The sequence below is a fragment of the Puma concolor genome, chromosome A2 (genome assembly GCF_028749965.1).
Source record: "Puma concolor isolate L17-30 chromosome A2, mPumCon1.1.hap2, whole genome shotgun sequence".
In the NCBI taxonomy this organism is placed as follows: domain Eukaryota; kingdom Metazoa; phylum Chordata; class Mammalia; order Carnivora; family Felidae; genus Puma; species Puma concolor.
Genome location: NC_141668.1, coordinates 162,470,184 through 162,492,312, shown reverse-complemented (window position 1 = coordinate 162,492,312; position 22,129 = coordinate 162,470,184). Strand labels below are relative to the sequence as shown.

At 54.4% G+C, this 22,129-nt stretch overlaps 1 protein-coding gene across 7 annotated transcripts in view; it reads right to left on the bottom strand.

Moving 5' to 3' along the window:
* Positions 1 to 22,129, bottom strand: part of CACNA1A (calcium voltage-gated channel subunit alpha1 A) — a 287,235-nt gene that overhangs the window by 193,007 nt on the left and 72,099 nt on the right. For all 7 annotated transcript variants that reach the window (XM_086698925.1, XM_086698923.1, XM_086698924.1 and 4 more), the window contains exon 3: positions 20,689 to 20,981. In XM_086698925.1, the coding sequence (XP_086555051.1) occupies positions 20,689 to 20,981 (293 nt within the window). The remainder of the gene's footprint in view (positions 1 to 20,688; positions 20,982 to 22,129) is intronic.

Below are 22,129 nucleotides of genomic sequence, written 5' to 3'. Positions count from 1 at the left end.
ACGAGACAGGAGGCACAAGCAGGTAGAGGGACCCAATGACCACCGTCAACAGCAATAATAATAGCAGCAAAATAGACTTTCGACGCCAGGGGACTGGTCGCTCCTGGTGAAAAAAAGACAATGTGATGGGTCCGCTAAACCTTGTCTCCCTGGATGCACACACGGCCTAAACGTCCCAACCTCCCCTGCAGTTCAGTGGGCCACGGGTGCTGGCTGTCTTCTGCTACCCAGGGTCCACGATCCCTCCTCTACCCTGCTACGCCTGGGGAGCCTGACCTGTGTAGACGGCCTCATTCGACTCCCTGCCTCTGGCTTCCACCTGGGTTTGGACAATGGGGAGCCGTGGCCGGAGCTGGAGAGAGGGCATGATGCTGGGGCATTTATTCTATTGATTTTCTCGGGTGGCGGCTTGAGTCAGGTGGCTTTCTCTCTCTCTCTCTCTCTCAATTCCTCCTTTCTTCTCTTGTGTTGGTTAACTGCCCACATCTCCTAATTCCATTCTTGAAGGACGTCTCCTGACTCCTACCGACATCCTCACTGATACACCTCGGGGTGAAACTCTAGTCAACAGAAGGCTGGCGGAAGGCGGAAGTGAGGTTCCCTACTTCTGCTCCAGCAGGCGGCACGCAGGGACGCACCTTTAAAGAGGTCACTCCCACCTGCTCCGCGAGGCTGGCTCCACCTCCAACACCAGAGGCAGACCACGTGACCCAGGCCTACGCCAATCAGAGTGCCCCTTCCCCCCCCTTCCTAGTTCCCCACGAAGACTGGGTCAGGCCTGAGCACGTGACCCCCGGCAGAGCCAATCAAAAGCAGCAAGTCATTTACTGAGAAGGCTGGGGTAAGGGCTGGGAAAGAGAATTACTTCGGATGTTTGGGGAGGCCCAAAATACTGGAACTGCCGCCACGTCCTGGCCGCAGGGAGAATGGAGCCAGCTTCGAAAAGCACAGCCCGGAAACCAGGGCCTAATGATGTCATCTGATCCCCGGACCCAGACGCGCCGGTCATTCCCTGGACTCTTCCGTCTATGCGCTAGTATATTAAACTCCCGTCTGCTTGCTTAAGCCCCTTTGAGTTTTCTGCCCCGGGCAACCCAAGGGCACTAATGGATTCACGTAGGGAAATGTGGTGAGTCCTCAGTTCTGTGTCACGTCTCAAGTTTCGGAGGCACGTATTTTATTTTAACTCTGACTTGACAGTCAACGAAACTGAGGTCTGGTAAATTACTCAGGCGCGCCCAGTAGGAAATGGTCCGCAAGCCTCTGTTTGGGGAGCTGGCGCGTGACCTTGCAGAAACCGCATGGGGCCGAAAGTCAAGGACTGGATTCCAATCCCCAAACCAACATCTTGCGTGTGATCTCAAGAGTGCCCATTAGGGGAACCTCACCCTATCGTAAAACCGAGACAAAAATCCTTCTGTGTCTCCCCCACGCATCTCCGAGGGTGGGTGGGGGGTGACCCATGAAGCCACAACTAGAGGTGTTTCGAAGGAAAGGCTATCAACTCGTGGCTGTTACTGTCAGTAATAAACGACCATTGTTGAGCTGCTTCCAGAAAACCCTGGGGGCCAGGGGCTGTCCAGCTACTCTCTTGGCTAGAATTCCAAAGACCATCTGTGGCAAACACGTCCTCCAGAGCACATACCCTTGGCAGGAACACAAACTGCTTTCCTCACCCAGAAAACTCAACCAGAAAAGCAACAGAGATAGAGAGAGGGGAGAGGGAGGGGGGGAAAAAATCACGTCAGCTCAAAACATCTTGCTGTCTGATCAATGATTTCTATCTCCACAATCACCATCCCAGTCCAAGGTCTTCCTTGAAGGACCAAAGTCACTTCCTCACGGATCTCCTGGCTTTCGTTCTGGCCCAGGGTCCAATCCATTCTCCACGCAGCAACCAGTGGGGCCGTTCACAGATGCCATCTCATTGCATCGCTGTTTCCGTGGCTGGATGGCGCCTTTAGGATAAATACCACATTCCTAAACATCTGCCACAGGACCTTTCGCATGCTGTTTCCTCTGGTCACAACAGATTTCTCACCACTCCTGCCCCCACAACCGCATGCACGGAAGCGCTGAGCGCACCTGTTGTGTCTGTCGCTGTAACCCAGTGCCTGGTACATAATCAGTGCTCAAATTGGGTCTCTACCACATGCTGGACTCCAAAATCAATTCCAAGTTAATCAAAGACATACGGCGAGAAAAACTGTAAAACTTTTAGAAGTAAAGATACAGTATCTCCCATGACCTCACAGTGGAAACGGTTTTCTCACAGAACATACACAACCCACAAACTGTAAAGGAGAAGACTTCTAAATTCAAGATTAAGATTAAGAATCGCCGTGTCGGTGCCTGGGAGGCTCCCTCAGTTAAGCGTCTGACTCTTGGTTTTCCGCTCAGGTCATGATCTCTCAGTCTGTGAGTTCGAGCCCCGCATTGGGCTCCACGCTGACAGTGTAGAACCTGCTCGGGCTTCTCTCTCGCTCTCCCTCTCTCTCTGCCCCTCCCCTGCTCACGCTCTCTCCTCTGTCTCTCAAAATAAATAAACTTAAAAAAAAAAAAAAGAAGAACCACGGTTGATCAAAAGACATCATAAAAAAAAAGGATCAAAAGGCAAGTCAAGAGAAGATACCGCACAGCATATAATGATGGACGACCTATTTCCAGAATAGACAGGGGTCATCTAGAGATCGGTATGGAAAAAAAAAAAAAAAAAAAAATCAACCCAATAAAAAAGTGGACGCGACGTGAAGGGCGCCTCCCAAAGGAAGGAACTTGAATAACCGATAAATGTATGTTCACCCGTTTTGTGATGGGGGGGGGGGGGGGGCACAGGCAAATCACAGCAAGAAATCACGCATTTCTTAGAAGGGCTGCAGTTCAAGGGTGACGATGCCCAGTGTTGGTGAGCAGCTTGGGCACTCGGTCACTGCCAGTGCAAGTGTAAACAAGGACGCGCATGGAACATCGCGGTTCAGTGCCTTTAGCAAAAAGGAAGAGGCGCTGATTTTAATACCCCGCAACCCCGCGCCCTCAAGACACGCCCGCGTGCACGCAGCAAAACCCATGCACAATGAGCCACGTGGCTCATCATGCGCCCAGAAGGGACGCAAACCCACGTGTCCACCAGTGAGCGCGACAAGGATGAAACGTACAAACGGAACTGCCGGCCAGCGCAGCACAGCGCACGACGGTTCATATCGCGGGAGTTTATTTATGCAAAGCTCAAAACCACAGACCACGTAAGGACGCTGCTTAGGGCCGCACACCTAGGCAGTAAAACCACCAAGGAAAGCCAGCTAACGACTCCCATAGGATCCTCCCCGGCGCTTTGTGACGCAGAACGGGGGGCTCCGAGGGGATGGGGGGTTCTGGCTCCGGACGGGCACTTCGTGGTTGGTCTTTATTTATTTATTTATTTATTTATTTATTTATTTATTTAGAGAGGGGGAAGGGGCAGAGAGAGAGAGAGAGAGAGAGAGAGAGAGAATCCCAAGCAGGCTCCGAGGTGTCAGTGCCGAGCCTGACGCGGGGCTCGAACTCACGAACTTCGAGATCGTGGCCTGAGCTGAAGTCAGACTGAGCCACCCACCCCAAGGCTGGTCTTTAAGATGTCCGTCTACGTTCCTACATTCTTCCCTGGGTTCTGTGCCTGTGTCTCAGACACACAGGCACACGCGTGCGTGCACACACACACACACACTTTCTCTCTCTCTCTCAGCCAGAGACTGACAAGAAACAATAAGATGCAGGAACCAAGGGACGGTTTACGAAGAGAAAGGGAAAAGGGACAAACACCCAGAGAGAAAGTGAAAACGTAACCGGGACACAGGAAATGAAAATGGATGAAGACGAGTCTGAAAGCAAGACGAAGGAAATGAAAAACGGGAAGACGGAGGCAGAACATTGTCAAGGGTCCCTGGGCGGGGGGGGGGGGGGGGGGGGTGCGGGGGGAGATACAAGACACAATATTCTCCCTCTTCTGTATTGTCCCTGTCTCCCTGCCCCCACCACCCTCCCCTGGGTCCCTTTCTCCCCCCTCCCCCCCAGCACTATCCCCGTCCCTCCAATTCTTTCTCCTGCTTCTTCCAGTCTCTGCCTCTCGTCTCCATCCTCCTTTTCCTCCTCCACCTCCCCTATGCACACGCGCACACGCCCTTTGAACAGACATTTGTCAAGTGGCTGCTCTGTGCCCGACACGGTGCTAAAGACAGAGGGAGGCCGCAGCTGGGGGACACGGGGACGGCGGCACTCAGGCAGGGACCCGTGGGCCACCTGTGACTCTCTCCCCCTCATTAACTTCACTATCAAACGCTCCCCGGCGTCACAAGTTGTAGGTCTTCTTTATGAAATATTTAACTAGGAGAAACCCAACTGGGATGAAACCTCTCATTGGTGGCGGCCCCAGGAGAGCAGAACACGGGCCCTGCTGCTGGCATTAACCTGGGCTGCCAGCAGGCCCGGGGCGGGGGGGGGTGGGTGGCAACGACACCGGGGCCAGGAAGACGTGGACGTGCTCCCAGCACCCCCCTTGGGTGTCGGGGGAGGGGGCTGCAAAAACTCCGAAAGCGGAATCGCTAAATCCAAGAGACAGAACCAGACTAGTCATGGCCAGGGGTCGGGGGAAGGCAGGGGAGAGACGTGATGAGGACAGGGTTTCCTTTTGGGAGGTGAAAACGTCTTGGCACGAGACAGAGGTGACGGTCACACAACTCTGCGGACGTGCTAACCAGCACTGACCTGTGCACGGCAGAAGGGTTAGTGGTCAGTTTTGGGCTATGTGAATTTTAACTCAACTTTTAACAACCATTACAAAAAGAGCTTAGCTTCCTCCACTCCGACTGTTAGCTCTCAGGCTGCTGACCTCAATTTTCAGAAATGAACACTGGGAATGCTTACCCTCCGTGTCCCAGCCGCACCCCCCCCCCCCCCCCCCCCCCGGCTCAGCACTTGGAACTGTCACATCGTTTGCCCCTCACAGCCCTGGGAGGGAGGCGCCTGCCAGGAGGTCCCGGGTTTTTATGGAGGGGGACCTTGCGGCCCAGAGGCTCAGAGAGGGTAAGTGACTTGCCCCACCTAGATCACACAGCTCCAGCTCCAGCCTCCCTGCCTTCTGAGAGTCCTCAACCAGCTGATGGACACTTTGCCAATCCTGGCTGAACCTGAGAATCACCTGGGAATTTTTTAAAAACCCCCATGTCCAGGGGCGCCTGGGTGGCTCAGTCGGTTGAGCGTCCGACTTCAGCTCAGGTCACGATCTCACGGTTCGTGAGTTCGAGCCCCGCGTCGGGCTCTGGGCTGACCGCTCAGAGCCTGGAGCCTGCTTCCGATTCTGTGTCTCCCTCTCTCTCTGCCCCTCCCCCATTCATCCTCTGTCTCTCTCTGTCTCAAAAATAAATAAACATTAAAAAAAATTTTATTTTAAAAAAAAACAAACCCCCATGTCCAGAGGCAGCCCTGGACCAATCTCACCAGCATCTGTGGGGGTGGGGCTCGGGGCATCCGCGTTTCGAAAACTTTCAGGTGATTCCAAGTGTAGCTAACCTGGGGCTCTTGCTGAGACGCAGATTGAGATTGAACAGATATGGGGTGGGAAGAGGAGAGGAGGATGGGATTCTGTATTTCTTTTTATCTATTTATTCATTTCCTTTGAGAAAGAGCGCGCGCGCGAGAGTGGGAGAAAAGAGAATCCCAAGCAGGCTCTGAAATGTCAGCGCAGAGCCCGACTCAAGGGCTCGATCTCACAAACGGTGAGATCATCACCTAAGCCGAGATCAAGGGTCAGCCGCTTACCCAACTGAGCCCCCCGTCCCCCCAGGAGCCCCTGAGATTCTGTATTTCTAACAAAGCTCCCAGGAAAGGCTGCAGCTGCAGGTTCTAAACAGCCTGTCCTACACAACGTCCCACGGTGACGGGATGTTCTAGATCTTACACTATCCAGGACGGTCGCCAAGTGTGGCTGCCGCAGCTGAGGGCCAGACTCTTTCATTTTATTTAATTTTTAAGTTGAAAGAGCCCCACGTGGCTACTGGCTTCCATACTGGGCAGCTATACAATGGCCAAGGAAAGAAAGGAACAAGACATCAAACAGGTTAAAAAAAAAACAAACAAACAAAAACGGTGCCCTAGAACCTTAATAAATAACCTAGAGACAAAAACAACCCGGAGCGTGGCCTCCTCGTCTGCGTCTTGAAGAATGAGAGACACCCGGTGGGGCGCCCGGGGGGCCCAGTCGGTTGAGCGTCCGACTGGCGGCTCAGGTCACGATCTCACAGCTCGTGAGTTCGAGCCCCGCGTCGGGCTCTGTGCGGACAGCTCGGAGCCTGGAGCCTGCACTGAATTCTGTGTCTCCCTCGCTCTCTCTGCCCCTCCCCCGCTTGCCCTGTCTCTGTCTCTCAAAAAATGAATAAACGTGAAAGAAATTAAAAAAAAAAAAATTAGAAACACCGTTAAGAGAAAGGAAGAAACGAGGAAATCCCTTGGGTCTTCCCCTCCTGCCTTCCCCAGTACCTTCCCCAGCTCAGGGCCCCCGCACCTGTCGCCTTCACCGGCCCTACCTTGTGTCTCTCCAACCAACCCCTCTCCCCCGCCAGACGGAGCCAACTACAGCACAGAGCTCCAGCCTCACACCTCCTGTTCCACATCTTCCCTGCTCCCCCGAATCGTGCCCACACCTCCCCTGGGGTCCCCTCCTGGCTCAGCTCGGCACCGACACCCCCTCGGCCCTCGCCGTCCTGCCGTGTCTCCCGCCCCTGCTTTATTTTTGCTCTAAGGCACTCGTGTCCTCGGTCTGTCTTCCCAGCTAGACCGTCAGCCACGTGAGGGCAGCGGTTTACGTCTGCTTATGTCCATCTGTGTGCCGGTGCCCAAAACAAGGGGAACGTGCAGGTGCCGCTTGCCAAGCATGTCCCCTGTGCCCAGCACGACATCCTGCGTTCACCGGCGGCTTCATCCGTACGCCATCCCTGGGAGTTAAGCGGTGCTCTACGCACAGGCAGCGCACAGATGAAGAAACCGAGGAGCTGCGAAGTTAGGCAGCGTCCCAAAGGCCACACCGCTGACAGAGAGAAACCCAGTCCCGGCGGACCTCAAACTCTGTCCCTCAACCCCTCCCTCGTGCCATCTCTTGCCCACGGGCATTGCAGCTTCTCTGGAGTGTGAATGCTTTCCCAGACGCCACCGGAGCTCTGCTCCCCCCACCCCCACCCCGGGCCTATGTCCCTGCTGTGCCGATTCCTGTCCTGTGAGGTTTCCCCACTCGCTAGATGCGTGACCTCGGCACGCGAAGTTAGCTCTCTGAGCCTCAGTGTGCTCATCTGTAAAATGGGGGCAAAGATAAACCCACAGAGCTCTTGGGGCCGGTGCAGGGTTAAGTCTGAGAGTCATAAGCTTCCCCGGAAAGAGAAGCTACTCACCATCGTGCCAAAGGCAGACGGCTCCCACGTCCTCCTGGAATATCGCACTTCTTGAGTGGGGCTCCAAGTGAAATCCTGGACACGAACACGCACGGGAGGGAGGAAAGGGCCCACCCATCATGCATGTGGAAAACGGGCTAGCTGCTTTTCAACCAGACGAGCCGTGACTGGCACTAAGGCTCAGAGGGCTTGCTCTGAATCGCACGGTGGCTGCCGCGCCCCGAAATATTTCAGCACCGACGGACGTACACGGAAACACACGCTGTAGCACTGAGGAGGGAGGAAGCCACTGCCAGGCCCAGAACAGCAGAGAAGCCAAACTTATTCAGCACCCACCGTGGGCCAGGCACCGTTCCAGCTGCCGCCTGAGCCTCACGACAACCCCATGGGGCGGACGCTCAAGTTATATGCAATTCACGGATGAGGAAACTGAGGCCCAGGAGGTTAAGCAACTCACCCGGGACGAGGCGACTGGGAGGAAGAAGCTGCCGAGATTCAAACCCACGGAGGCTGGTTCTGCAGCCCTTCCTCTTAACCACTACGCTGGACCGCCTCGGCCCCAACACAGAGCCACGGAACCCCCCAGGGTCCACAGAACCTGGCGCGGTCCACACAAAAGACGTCGGTGCAGAACATCTCTGGGGGACACAGAGCAAAGAATGTGACGCGGGACATCAAGAAGGAAATGCAAACAGCCCATCCAGACCTGCGAAATGGTCCACTTTCTCAGTTCCCGAGGGTCCTCTGCACCACAAGGGGGTTCCGCTTTTCGCCCGTCTGTCTGGAAAAGACGGAAAATCAAGGGCCACCCAGTCGGGCCACATAACCAAGGAAAGGGGACCTCAGAGTTTGAAAGGACACAGACACCCCTGTTCCTTGCAATCTGGCCCCAAAGCCTGACATGGGACCCTGCTATGCCACTTCCAGGACTCTGTCCTAAGGAAGCGGTCACAGACGTGTGCAAAGATATCATCACGGGGTGGGTCTCAAGACGTATACACAAAAGGACCCCATTTTTGTTACAGAAAACCAAAAAGTATAGGCGTGCCAAGGGGAAAACACGGGAAAGACGATGCCATTTCCTCTGGAGTGCAGTCCCCACTGTGGTCCACAAAGCCCTGCCCGATCTATCCGGTCACCTTCCTGCCTTCATCTGCCCCCATCCGCCTGGCACGTACTAGGTGCTCAATAAACATTTATAAATGAATGATCTCACCGTGAATGAATGCACTCCTCTCCCCGCTCCCATCTCTAAGCTAATCTGCCCCAGGGTCTGTCTCCTGTTCGTGGGCAAGGCCAGCCCCCCGCGGGGGGGGGGGGGGAGGGGGGGACTAAGGGAACAGAGGACTAAGGGACCAAGGGAACAGAGAACCACAGTCTACACCCGCAGCACCCACCGCACCAGGAGCCCAGAGAAGTGAGGCACGATCTAAAAACTGGGCAGCAGAAGGAGAAGGAAGGAGAAAGAAAGGCCGCGGCAGCTTTCATTCCAACATTTTCCAACTCCGGTTGAGATTTCCTTCTATACACTCGTCTATATTTACATCAACGAATCTGTCGGTAGCAAGCCTGTTGCTGATTGTGTGGGATCTAAAGTTCACAGAAAGCTGGCTTAGACACCCAGCTAGGAAGAGAAACTGTAAATTCAATTTAAGTCACCCAAAAACCCTAAATCCACCCACTCCCCTCCAGGAAATCTGTGACATCTTTTACATCAGGATCTCTCCGTGTCAGCCCTACTGACACCTTGGGCCGGATAATTCTTAACTTGGGGGCGGGGGGTGGGTGCAGGTGGGGGTGTCCTGAGCATTTTAGGACACTCGGCGGCTTCCACACACCACAAACCAGTAGCCCCCTAGCCCTCCACGGTCACGGCAACCGGAAACGTCTTTAGACATTGCCAAAAGTCCCTGGGGTGGGGGAAATCGCCCCCAGCGCAGAAGCGCTGTTTTACACGCAGCCCAAACCCAGCGGCCATTCCCTGTTCCCTCCCTGCGCCTTCCTCGTCAACTTCTTGAACTTTGAGCCACCTGGTCTCCAAATCTCTCCTCCAGATCAAAGAAAAGTGCCGTAACAGTTTCCAGCCTCGGGCACCTTATCTACATCAGAATCTGACTCTGAAAACAGCCAGAACCTTGGACAAAGGCGCGCAAAGATGTTCACTGCACTGTTGTTTATGAGCACAGCAAACAAACAACTGGAGACGATGACACGAAGCGGGATACGTCCATACAGCGGAATATCGTCAGCGATCAACACCAGTCTTCTCCAGGGCTGCTGCCAATCCATACAGCAGCACTGTGTGGGTTTAAATAAGACACCCTTTTTTTTCAAGTTGTTAGGTCCATCTGTCAAAAAGTTGTCATAATAGCTTCATTTTTCTAGAACAAGATACTGAGCTTTCATCAGCTGGGAAATCGAAATACTAAACGTACAGCTCCATGATGCCTAGAAGGTATGATCCTCTTGTGCAGTGTACAGCCTGTGCAACGGTACATGGTAGCTCTGATGCTTTCCAAGGATGTCTAGTGGCATGGAAATGTGTTCGCACAAGCTTCTATCCCATTAGAAGGTGTGGAAAGAAATATGTTAAAACGTCTCCAGAGACTCCCTCTGGATAGGAGAGTATGCGTATATTTTAGCATCTACTCGGTATTTCAGGTGTTCAGTAAACGAAGAGGACAGGCCTCCTGGAGGATGCCAGTCTTGCACGGAGACCTAAAATAAAGAGGAGTCGGCCGCAGGGAGACGGGTGGAGGGAACAGCCATCACACGCGCGCCTTCGCCTTCGGATGCAAATGAGCTGGGTGTGGGCAAAAATGGCCAGCGGAGAGCGGAAGGGGTGGAGAATGGAAGATGCGAGGCTAAAGATAAACCGGGCACTAGATCGTGTGGGGCCTGATGGGGCCCTGGTGCATCTGTAATCTGTTATCTCTGCTCAGTGCTAAGACCAGGGGGCAGGGCATGCACCTAATCTGCTCAGGAGAGAGACATTTCCACCAGCCCAACCGCCGTTCACGGACGGGGCAAAGTTCAAGGAATTCTGCTTCCAGCCCCAATGCTGAAATAAACAACACCAGGTGTTTCCAGAATTTGAATGATCTCTGTCAACACCACTGCTCATTCTCCTCGCCGTCACTCAATGAACAAACATTTATGCACAATGCGATGCGGCACAAGAACAGTTGGGGGCGGGGGGGGGGGGGGGGGTGACGCAGGGAAAATCGCTGTCCCCTGCCCTCAAGGAGCCTTCTAATTAGAGAGGGAAGACTTAAGCAACAACAGTCCCAGTGATCTGCATAAAAAGCAGGTAAGACTCACTTATGCCGAGGAAGGTGGCAAGCGGAGGTCAGGAACGACCCAGTAAGAGCACCGAATATCAGAGACACCCAACATGGACGACCACCCTGCCATACACACCCTTGTCTTCAACGTCCATCCGTGCAGCCACCCATCCACCTTCTTACCCTCCAATCCAGGGTAATCATCTGCCCATCTCGTCATCCACCCATATATTTACCCATCAGCCACCAGTCGACTTCTCCATCCACCCGTCCATCCAACTGCCCCCCCCCATTCAACATCACCCATTGTCCTTTCTTCCTCTCTCCCTCCTTCCCTTCCTTCCTTCCCTCCTACCCTCTTGCCTTCATGCCATCCATCCATCCGTCTGTCCAACCATCCACCCGCTCGTCGGATACCAACTGCATTCCTCCCCGATAAACCCCAAACGGCCATCCACGATCCGTAACTGAAAAGACTGCGCTGTGAGGAGGAACGGGCCGGACTGTTAAAAATTTTGCACTGCAGCTCTCCCAAAGATAACTCAAGTCCATGAACGTTTTTGACGATTCCAACTGGTTCGAGACCCAAATTCTCCGAGCAAGAACGGGGGGCTCTCTGGCTGACCCAGCCCTTAGAATAAGGTGGAGACAGAGGAATAGGGTGGCCAGGGCGTGCCCGAGGTCTGGTGCTCCATCAAGGCTGGTGCATCTCAGCAGATTCTAGCTGAAGCTAGGTTGCCGAGTACACAGACGAAAATTAACACCTTGCATCCACTCCAAAATTATTTACTCACCACCGCAGCACTGTCCACAAGGGCAAACACAGCCCGCATGTGTGCACCCACACACACCCAGGAAAATGGATACATTGTTGTATCATCACACAACGCAATACTAAACAGAGAAAAAATAGGGGTGCCTGGGGGGGCTCAGTAGGTTAAGCGTCCAGCTCTTGATTTGGGCTCAGGTCCTGACCTCAGTTTTGGGAGTTTGAGCCCCCTCTGGGGGCTCCCCCTCCCTCTCGTGGGATTCCTCCTCTCTGTCGGCCCCTCCCCCGTTTGCACTGTTTCTCAAAATAAATACACTTAAAAAAAAATAAATACACCTAAAAAAAACAAACAAACAAATAGAAGAAATACAACCTACCGCTACACTTCATAGCCGATGAATCTTAGAAACATACAGCGGAGTGAAAACAAGTACAAGTTCCAGAAGGCTAAGAAGTTCAGAAGCCAGGAAAATTAAATTTACATTAAGGCGCGTGTAAATATGTGATAAAACTTGTTAGGAAAAGAGAGAGAGAGAGAGAGAAGAGGGAGGGTAGGAAGGAAGACGTATGCATCTGAGAGACCAGTTGCCTTTGGGTAAGTGGAGTGGGGGAGGGGCAGGGGGACAAGGAAGGTCCGGGACCACAGGTAGGAGTCAGTCACTGATATATTCAGCTCAGGGTTTCTCAAGGCGTGCTCCCAGACCCGCAACATCAGCACCGCCTGGGAACTCGGGAGAAATGTTAAGTTCTCAGGCTCCAGCCCAAACCTCCTGAATCAGAAACTCTGGGGGTGAGATCCAGCCACCCGTGTTTAAACTGCCCTCCAGATGTGCTCACGGGTGAGAACCTCTGCCCTAGAGCCGGCGATGCTGACCCTGGAGGGTCGGGGACCACACTTTGAGGACCACCGTTTCAATTCCTTTTTTTTTTTTTTTAAGTTTATTTATTTCGAGAGAGAGAGAGAGAGAACACATGCGTGAACATGCGCAGGGGAGGGGCAGAGAGAAAGAGAGAGGAGATCCCAAGCAGGTGCCTCGCCACCAGCACAGAGCCTGACCCGGGGCTCGAGCTCACGAACCGTGAGATCATGACCTGAGCCGAAATCAAGAGTCAGACGCTTTCCTGGCTGAGCCATCCGGGCGCCCCGATCATTTTAGCTCTTGACTTTGGTACCTGGTCAAGCAGCGTTTCCATACATTATTACAATAAGTAAGGGGAAAAGTAAGTGCCAGGAGAGACAATATTGAGAGTGTGTTGTGAGCCTCGAAGAGGATGAAAGCAACAGGCTATTAGCGGGAAATACAAGAAAACACCCCACGGATATGCATTCAGCCCCCGTAGGTGCCGGGCTCGGGGCAGAGCGGTGGTCACACGGTCCCAGCCCTCGCGGTCGTGGGGTCTGAAGTCCTTCTTTTTCACTGCATGCCACACGCTTTCTGTGCACGGTATCTTTCAATCCTCCCAGGATTCCCCGGACGTAGGACTGCTGTGCCCATTTTACAGATGGGGAGACTAAGCTCCACTACTGTGGGCTGGAGCTGAGATTTGCACGGGGGTCACCTATCCTCAAGCCCTGTGTGCTTTGCCCCCACCCTAAGTCACCTCCCTGGCCCTGCCTCTTCTCAGCCTCCACTCTCCGGTGCTGTCGCTCAGACAAGAACATTCCTGTGGACTCCATGACGTGTCACAAACATTTCACGGGAGCAAGCGAAAGTCGGCATAGCCTCCCACACCCGTTATTCTTAATAAAGAAAATAAAGGTTCGGCGAGATAAAAGAACACGGCAGGTTCTAGAAGGTCAGAAACCACGTAACCCTCCCTTCCCTCCCGCCAGCAAGTTCTAGGGTCTGTCTCTCCTCTAAGACGGATCTGTCAATGTATGCTTGAAATCAGACTTAGCCCTCCTGCAAAAGCTACTTGTATAAAAATACTTTAAAAATTGGTTTAAAATTATATACACTTTTTACACACAGACCTAAAATGAGAACAGAACAGCGTGAATATTATTTACTGGCAGGTGGGCGAGGAAGAGGAGTTTCCCTCACGGCTCATTCGGGGGAGGGAGTGCTAATTCCCAATCCCAGGTCCGACCTGAGCACTGAGCACTGAGCACCTTCAAGGAAGCTCCAAGGACGCTCCCGGTCTGAACAGCAGATAAAAGCCATCTCTGACCCAAGAGAGACAACAAACTTGATCCGGACTTAACTCGGGAATTTCACTTCAGAGCCGGGATCTCTCTCGCATTAGCTGCCTTAAACGGGCAGCTTCCAAGAGCACAATTCATTCCGATAAAAAGTCTCAGCTCTTCAGAGGGGGAAAAACCCTTTCCTCCTTTCCTGGCACCGTCTCACGATCCCCTCCTCTCTCCCTTCTTGGATGTTAAGGACTCACCAGTAGGGTGACCCGTGTCCTGCTTTGCCCAGAACTACTGGCTTTCCCGAGATGCTAAAACCAGGACAGTCCTAGGCAAACTGGGACATCTGGTCGTCCTTTCCAGACAAGGACTAATGCCCAGTGGTTTCTGAAACCCAAGTTGTAGAGCCCACCCCCTGGTTCCCTCTCCTGGAACATTCCTTGCCTTCTCTATTCTCCTAGGAAGTGAGGGAGAGGGAAAACATAAGACAGGATTTGGGGGGGGGGGGGGCGGGGACACATTCTAACCCCAAACGGGTGGCCTGGGTTGGCCACAGAAGCTGTCCTAAGGCGTGTGGTCTCCGTCCTGGGCTAAACTCTTGGCCGGCTCAAAAGAAGGAGATGGGCTGGAAGGGAGAACAAGGAAGCTAATTATACACTTTAAAAGTCCCTCACCTTGTCACCCACAAAGGGAGGGATCAAGGGAGAGGGAGAAAATTAATTTTATCTGAGACCGAAGGGAATAGAAAAATGGGTCAAGTGGGCATGGCTTCTTCTCCCCCTTAAAGCCTCCGGAGAGAACAGAGAACACAGAACATCTGAGGGGTGCTTTAAAGAGTGCCGCACTCAGATTAATAAATCCAAATTGGCCAGTCACAGAGGGGCCCTTTGTGCCCACTCCAATCCAGCCAGAGCCTTGTTTCTAGCCAAAGTTTCCAGAAAAGAACACCGGAGGGGGGCGGGGAGCACTGTCCAACATTATGGCTTATGTAGCCTGGAGCGTCTTTGTGACGGAAACTGCGCGGAGCATTTATGAACCCACTTAACCTCCCCGAGGGTTCTCCAAGGGAGATGCTACCAGAGGCAAGATCCTCAGCACGTACATGAGGAAACTGAGGCCCCGAGGCCCCCAAAGAGCCTGGCCGGTGAGCCGCTGGAACCCGGGCCTGGCTGTCCCAGGGCACAGAACGGTTCCCCGCTCCCCTGTCATCTTTCGTGGCACCACACACATCCTTCCTCAGGAGCTGCGTTGGCATTCTCCAGAATGTGGTCACTGTGGGGCTCTGGGGCTTCAGCCATCTCTCGATCGAACCCACCTGCCCGGTGGTGCCTTCCCGTGTTGAGCGAGTACGTATGTGTGCTCGCAACTGGGGGCCGGTGGGGAGGAGGTGCTATAAAAGCCCCAAGCACCCAGCAGACATCCCCCCCCCCGAGCCCCTGAAGGAAGCCTTCACCCTCAAAGGTCCACTGCTCCCCAAATTCTCAAGCACCCTAACTTCAGAGACCTTCTTTGGCCTGATACCCTCATGCACACGTGTTCTCCCCGTCTTCCCAACCCCCCGCACCTCAAACCCAGCGGAAACCTAAAAGAGTGGCATCTGTGTGCCCGCATACGGCTGATGAGAGGCGCTTTTGCACTCACTGGACAAACACTTACGGGGGACTTCCTTTGTGCCAGGTGGGGTGGGGCTGCCGTGGGGAACAGGGTGACGGGCACGAATGGGTCTCAGGTCCTCAAACCCAACTTTTTACTGCAAATGGCCGAACGGACGCACCATGCAGGAGACCCCGTTTCCCCACACCAGAGACCCCCGCCCCGACTCTTTCCCATTTCCCTGACTGGCCCTTAATGCTACCGTTTTCTGGCACCATCTACACACCCACAATCCTTTATCTAAAGCCTAGAGGCCAGATGTGCTCTGGAGGTTAGGATTCGGTGCTTTTGAAGGGATAACGAGGACGGGAACAGAAAATGGCACAGCCGCTTCGAAAAGCAGCCTGGCGGTCTCTTATCAAGTTAAACGTATACTTTCCACCTCACACCCCAGCAATCTGACTCCTGGCTATTTACTTACCCAAGAGAAATGCAACATACATTCCCAGTGTTCCCACTAAAACCCGACTGCCAACGTTTACAGCGGCTCTAGTCATAATCGCCCCCGCTGGACGCGACCCAAATGTCCTTCAACTGGGAAACGGATGAACAGACTCTGGTCCAGCCATGGAATACTACTCAGCAGTAAAAAGAAATCAACTACTCATACGCACAACGACATGAATGGATCTCAACGGCTGCACAAAAGCCAGGCTCCGAAGGCTACATTCGGTATGAGTCTATACGACCTCCTGGAAAAGGCAGAAATATAAAGATGAAAAATAGACGGGCGCTTGTAAGGGTCTCAGGCAGTGCTGACCCAGAAGGGCATTAGGGTATCTCCTGGGATGCTGAAACCGTCCCCCATCTTTCTCTTTTTTTTTTTTTTTAAGATTTTATTTTTAAGTAATCTCTCCACCCAACGTGGGGCTCAAACTCGCCACCCCGAGATCTAGAGCTCCACCGACTCAGCCAACCAGGCGCCCCGAAGCTTCCGCATCCTGATTCTGGCGGTGGCTACGTGACCGCACACATTTGCCAAAACTCACGGTCCTGTATGCAGAAAGGGTGAATTTTCCTATCAGTAGTTTATATCTCAATAAACCCGATCTCGGAAAAAAAGAAGAAAAAAGTAACTCCCAGTGTAACCCGCGGACCAACAGCCCAGGAAAGCAAAACCCCGGGCCCCACCCCAAACCCGCTGGACCAGAATCACCATTTTAACAAGATGATCGTCACACACATGTGAACGTTTGGAAAGCGCCACAGAGCGGGAACAGCACCCCATGACCCAGCGTCGGTAACGTTTCTGCACCAAAACGCACCCCAAGGGGGATAAATTCAAGCTGTACACGAAACCTAAAAACTCAGGCCAATTCAAGGTAGGTTTTTACCCCTCTATGATCCGACCTTTTGGTTTTCAGAGCTTCTGGGGCCTGGGGCTTGCAGAGGAGAAACTGCACCTTTGTAGGGGGAAAAACAGTCCCAACGCAAAAGCCACACTGATTCCTACTTCCCCGAATTTTGCTCCTCTGGAAATACCAGCCACGCTCATCTAGAAGAAGGATCCGTGGGATCACCCTGCCCTGCCTTCTACAATGGTACCTTCTAGCACGTTCTACTTCTCAGGACAAGCAGGGCCTCATAACACGCTCCAACTTCTCCCGGGGCTCCCTCTGTTTCCCATAGAGAACATTCCTCTTGGAAAAAACTGGGGAACACCCATCGGCCAACGCCTGTAGGTTCCCTGAGGTGATGGGACTCGGCTTCTTGGGCAGACTGCGGGAAACATGGGTGAGAAGCTGGAACCCCGTGTGCGGTGCAGGGGACCGAGTGTGACAGCACAGAGACCTGGCTCCGTGGCTCTTGCAATGGCCCGAATTCCTACACCGCGCTCAGTGGGAGATCTGCTGACATCGGCAGGACTGGGGGAAGCTGACAGTCACACTGGCTTTTGGTAGCACATCAGAAGGACTGAGTGGCATTAAGTGGGGGCTCCAGCAAGGTTGACAGACGCACCTCAGTGAACTGACAAGATTCGAGCTCTTTAGAAGCCAGCCCCAGAGCCCCTCCCGGCCGTACTGAAATCAGACGCCCGATCAACGAAAACACGGAACCCAATGCGCGTGGTCAACGCGGCCTGCTGGCCAGCATCCTCCAAGAGGAAAAGGTGGCCGTGTCAAACTGAACATCTAAAGCTCCCACTTGGGTTTTCTTGCTTAAAAAGAGAGCACTAAAACGAATGAAAGACACCTGATTCTCATTGCCGGCTTCCAGCTCGAGCTGCCCTGAGAGGAGGGTGCAGAAGGGCAGAAGGCTTTGCGGTGGCAACGCGCCCAAGAGCACGGAGAATGCAAGGCTGTGCCCTCCGCCGGCGTGCCATGCTGGAATTTGCATTTAGAAGTAACACTCTTGGGCCCCACGAGCATACAGCCAAGTGCGCAAAAACATTCGCTCACTCCTCCTCCACGAGACGGTCAAGAAGGTGCTTTCTGGATTCAGCTGCAGCCCCCAGGGAGTGCCACTTCCAAATACACGTCCTGCCACGCGTGCATCAAAGCACAGCAGGGACAGCTCCACTCCTAGGTAGAGAGACCCGAGAGAGGTTTAAAACAAAAACAAAACCAGAAAAAGTTCACCCAAAGACGTGCACGAGGATGTCCCTGACAGCACAATCTGGGAACTACCCAAACGGCCCCCCAAAAGCAGAGGGGCCGAGCCCACAGCGGTGGAGTCACACGGCAAAACGCCACGCGGCGAGGAGAAAGAACCACCTCCAACCAACACTTGCAGCAACGGGGGTGAATCTCGCGGACGTGCTATGTATGGAGCAAGAGAAACACAGCCTGTGACTCCACAGGCAGGAAGTTCAAATGGAGGAAAATGAATCTGTGGGGCTAGAAGTCAGGGTAGTGGTTAGCCCTGTGGTGTGAGCGGGGGGGAGGGGCCGGGGGGGGTCTCTGGGGAGCCGGTCACATCCTTTTTCTTGCCCTGGGCACTGGTGGTGCGGCCGCGTTCACTTTGTGAGCACGTATGAAGCTGGACTTGACTTGTGTACTTTTGTATGCGTATATTAGACTTTCTTCTGAAAGTTCGGAGTAAGTACTCGAAAACAGCTTTTTAAACGGCAGAAGCGTTTGGATATAGAAGCAAACATTCTGCCCTGGCGCCTTCACTCGTCAGCATTTCCAGCCCCGATTCTCTTATCCAGCGCCCCCCCGCCCCCCGCCCCAGCTCTCTGTCCCCTCACCCACCCCCCACCCAGAAAGCTCAGACCTGGATTACCCTGCTTGGTGACAGATTGGGGGATGGGGAGCTCTTCCTTCCAGAGCGGGGCTGTATAATGTGTTTGCTACCTCGGGCCAAAGAGAGAATAAAAACTGTCTGCAGACGGCAAAATGCACAAACTCATCACAAAGCTACCAAGAGCAAGAAAGCCACAGAAAACCTAAAGAACTAACAGAACGCTCCCAATTCACCCGCGTCTCGCCCCACAGATCTTCCCTGAGGGGTCGCGAGCAATCCCTTCCCTCCCCAGCAGCCCCCTGATCTGCAGGATTCAGGCTGGACGGGGTGAGCTAAGGACACAACGTTAGGACTCCCACCTCCTTCCTCTCCTCTTAGAAGACTCCAAATCCAGGCTCCAGAAGGCAATCCAAAGCCATTTTCAACATGGAAACCTGTCAGCCCAGTGAACCCCTCCTGGACACCCCCCGCAGTTATCTGAGCGTGCACACATTGAACCTTGCCACCCCCAAGCCCCCATCACTCCCTGGTGGGGTGGGGGGGGGAGGCCGGCAGAGTGATCACAAGACCCCTGAGTATCTCAGTGGGTCTTCATGAGGTTGGAACTCGGGAGGCAGCCACCGGGCTCCTGCTTCGTGCACCAATCAAGATGACCTCACGCTTAGGGGTGTGGCCCTCCAGAAAGACCCCAGCCAAGCCTCCTAATCTCCACCACCCTCAAAAGCAGACTGTTCACACACTCCAAAACCTCAGAGCCCTCTTACAACTGCAGCCCCCACAAGCCGCAAGCTGGTTCGATTTTGAGTCTGCCTAAAAATGACTCCACCGGCCACACAGCTCCCCAAACAAGCAACCCTGGGACCACCTGAGGCCCAGCCCCGTTGAGCACAGAGCAGTGGAAACCAAAGATGATGGCATGGGGGCTCATCCAGCCCCGTTCATTTGTACCCGGAAGGCAGCCAGTTGGAACCAACCCGACGAACAGCACATTTGGGCATATGGCACAGTGGCCAGTCAGCCTGGGGGGCAGGGTGCGTCCCCCCACTTGGAATCTGGGTCACGCTTAAATAACTGCTAGAAAGCCCAACTAATTACCCATCCTTGCCTGCCTACATCTTAACAGATGTTAAGCCCTCCTCAAGGTTTATTTCAAGCAGGCACAGATTTAAAGAAACACAAGGGGGATCTGCATTTTGATAGCATCTCCATAGAGAAAAATGTGGTCTTCACCTACTTCCTCTGGACCTTCGATTTAACAAAAAAAAAAAAAAAAAAAAAAAAGGCGTTTACCTGCTGGAGGTGTCCACATGGAGGCTGATTCTCCCGGTGTCCCCTCCCGGCTCCCTAGGGTGGGAGAAGCGGAATCCAACCCACGGCCTGACACTCTACCCTAGGAAGGACCTGCCGCTCCATTTCCGCTTTGCCCTATCTTTCTTATTGAAACGGTCCATCTGGGTCTTTCCGTTCGGGGCCCTAGATGGGGCAAATGGGATGCTCTGTACACCCCAAACGATGATGGGGACCCTGAGCAGTGGTTGGCAGACACAGGCAGCAGAAGTGTCCCCCAACCCACCACTGCCTTCCCCGGATCCGGGCCGGTGGCCCGGCCGGGGATATTACCTAGGACCAGCGCTGGCCCCTCAGTGTGAAGGCCACATGTTCGTCCACTAGCTCTTGGCCCTGGGCACCCCTAACGCCCTGCCCTCAGAGAGCGGCCCCCTCCTCCTCAGGGAAGGCAGGGGTGGAGAAGCCAGGGAGCTGGGATGGGGCTCCTGGAGGCTCCGGCGGATTCCAGCGAGGGGCACCTAAGGAAACCCGGCCGGAGCCCCCCACGGTTCTCCTGCCCTGGCCAGAGAGAGAGAGCCCAGGCCCCGGCCGGGTCCATGCTCATTTGGGAAGACTCTGACCCACCCGGACCTGGCCCTGCAGCCCCCCACCCAGGCCCCTGTGACGACCCCAGGGCCCAGCCCTCATTCCGGAATCGGTCCTCAGGAGGAATCCGCTCCCCCGGCTGCCCCGGCTCCCCCCGGCTCCCCCCACCCCAAGCCTCCACGGTAGCTCAACCCAGCTCGGGGTGGAGAGATTCTCCACACTCCTCCCCGGTGCCCCCTCTCCCAGCCCCTGGAAGACCCCCCCACCTCCCATCAACCCCCGGGTCTCTCTCCCAGCCTGGAAGAGGGGAAGCGGAGGGAGGAGGGGGGAGGCGCAGCTGCCGGGGTTCGCTGCCGGGTTCGGGCAAAGGATATGGCCATTCGGTGATCTTTTTGGCGTATTTTCTCACCACGTTGTCCTCGCTGAAGAGGAATAGAGACCGGTTGACCGTGAGGCAGTTCTGTCGGACGGGGATGGGGTTGTAGAGGGCCATGGTCCGCGCTCTCTGCGCCATTGACTGCTTGTACATCCTTTGCGCCCCGGGCTGCCCGCCCTGCCGGCTGCCCCCGGCTCCTCGCCCGCCTCCGGCGCCCACGACCACCCCGGCGGCTGCCCCGGAGCCTCCTCCCCCGTAGCGGGCCGGCATCTCGTCTCCGAAGCGGGCCATTCTGCAAAGAGCAAAGGGCTCCGGGTTACGCTGCGGCGAACGATGCGGAAGACGCCGCCGCCGCCGCCGCCGCCGCCGATGCCGATGCCGATGCTGCCGGGGCTGTGAAGACGGCGGCTGGAGCTGCGACTGCGGAGACGCTCCACGGCCCAGCCCATCGGGCGGCGGCGGCTCGGCGCCTCGGGTCGGGGGCTCACAAGGCGGCTGCCCGGCCCCAGCCGGGGATAGCGGCTCGGGACATCTTCCTGGCTGACCCCGGAGAAGGAGGGGCGGGAGGAGGGTGCGGGGGCGGGGCGCGGGGGCCGGGGAGGGGGGAGGGGAGAGGGAAGCGAGGCAAAAAATAACCGAGGAAGGAATCCAGGCAATCCCCAGTCCACCCACTCCGGAAAAAAAAAAAAAAAAAAAAAAAAAAAAAAAAAAAAAAGACAGTTAAAAAAAAAAAAAAACAACGCACACCCCCTTTAAGACGCGAACGGTTTGCAAAGGACGCCCCCCCCGGGACGCAGTGGAAGCTTCAAATTCCTCCGAGGTCCGGGTCAGGCTGGCATCTTGCAAAAGGAGTGCGCTCGGCCCATTAGAAAAAAAAATTTTTTTATTGAAAAAATAAAAATAAAAACGAGGTCTTTGCGGGAGGGGGGGGAGGGCAGCCCCCAAAATTTAAAAAAAAATCCCCCTTTCTGTTTTGCTTGAGTTCCTAGACCTTAAAAATGCTCAAAGATCTGTAGCAAAAAATAATGATAATAATAATGATAATGATAATGAAATTAAAGGAAAATGAATATTAACGGGAAAGGAAAGAAGGGGGGGGGGAGGGAAACGTTCCGGAGGGGCTCTTAAGGAGTCTTGAAGCCGCAGGGTGCAGGTGATTTTTTTTTTTCTTCCTGAATCACGAGCGGCTGCCTCTTCTGCTCACGAAGGAGTGTGTGTGTGTGTGTGTGTGTGTGTGTGTGTGTGCGCGCGCGCGCGCTGGCGCGCGCGCACGCAGCCTTTCGCTTAACCGTGCCTCATCTCGGGGTTAAATTGCAGCAATGAAATCCTGAAAATTCCCAACAGGGGAAAAAGAGAGAGAGGGAGAGAGAGGTATGCGCCGTTCGCTTAGCCACTCAATAGCTGCTCCCGGATGCTGCAGTGCCTGGCGTCCCCCCACCC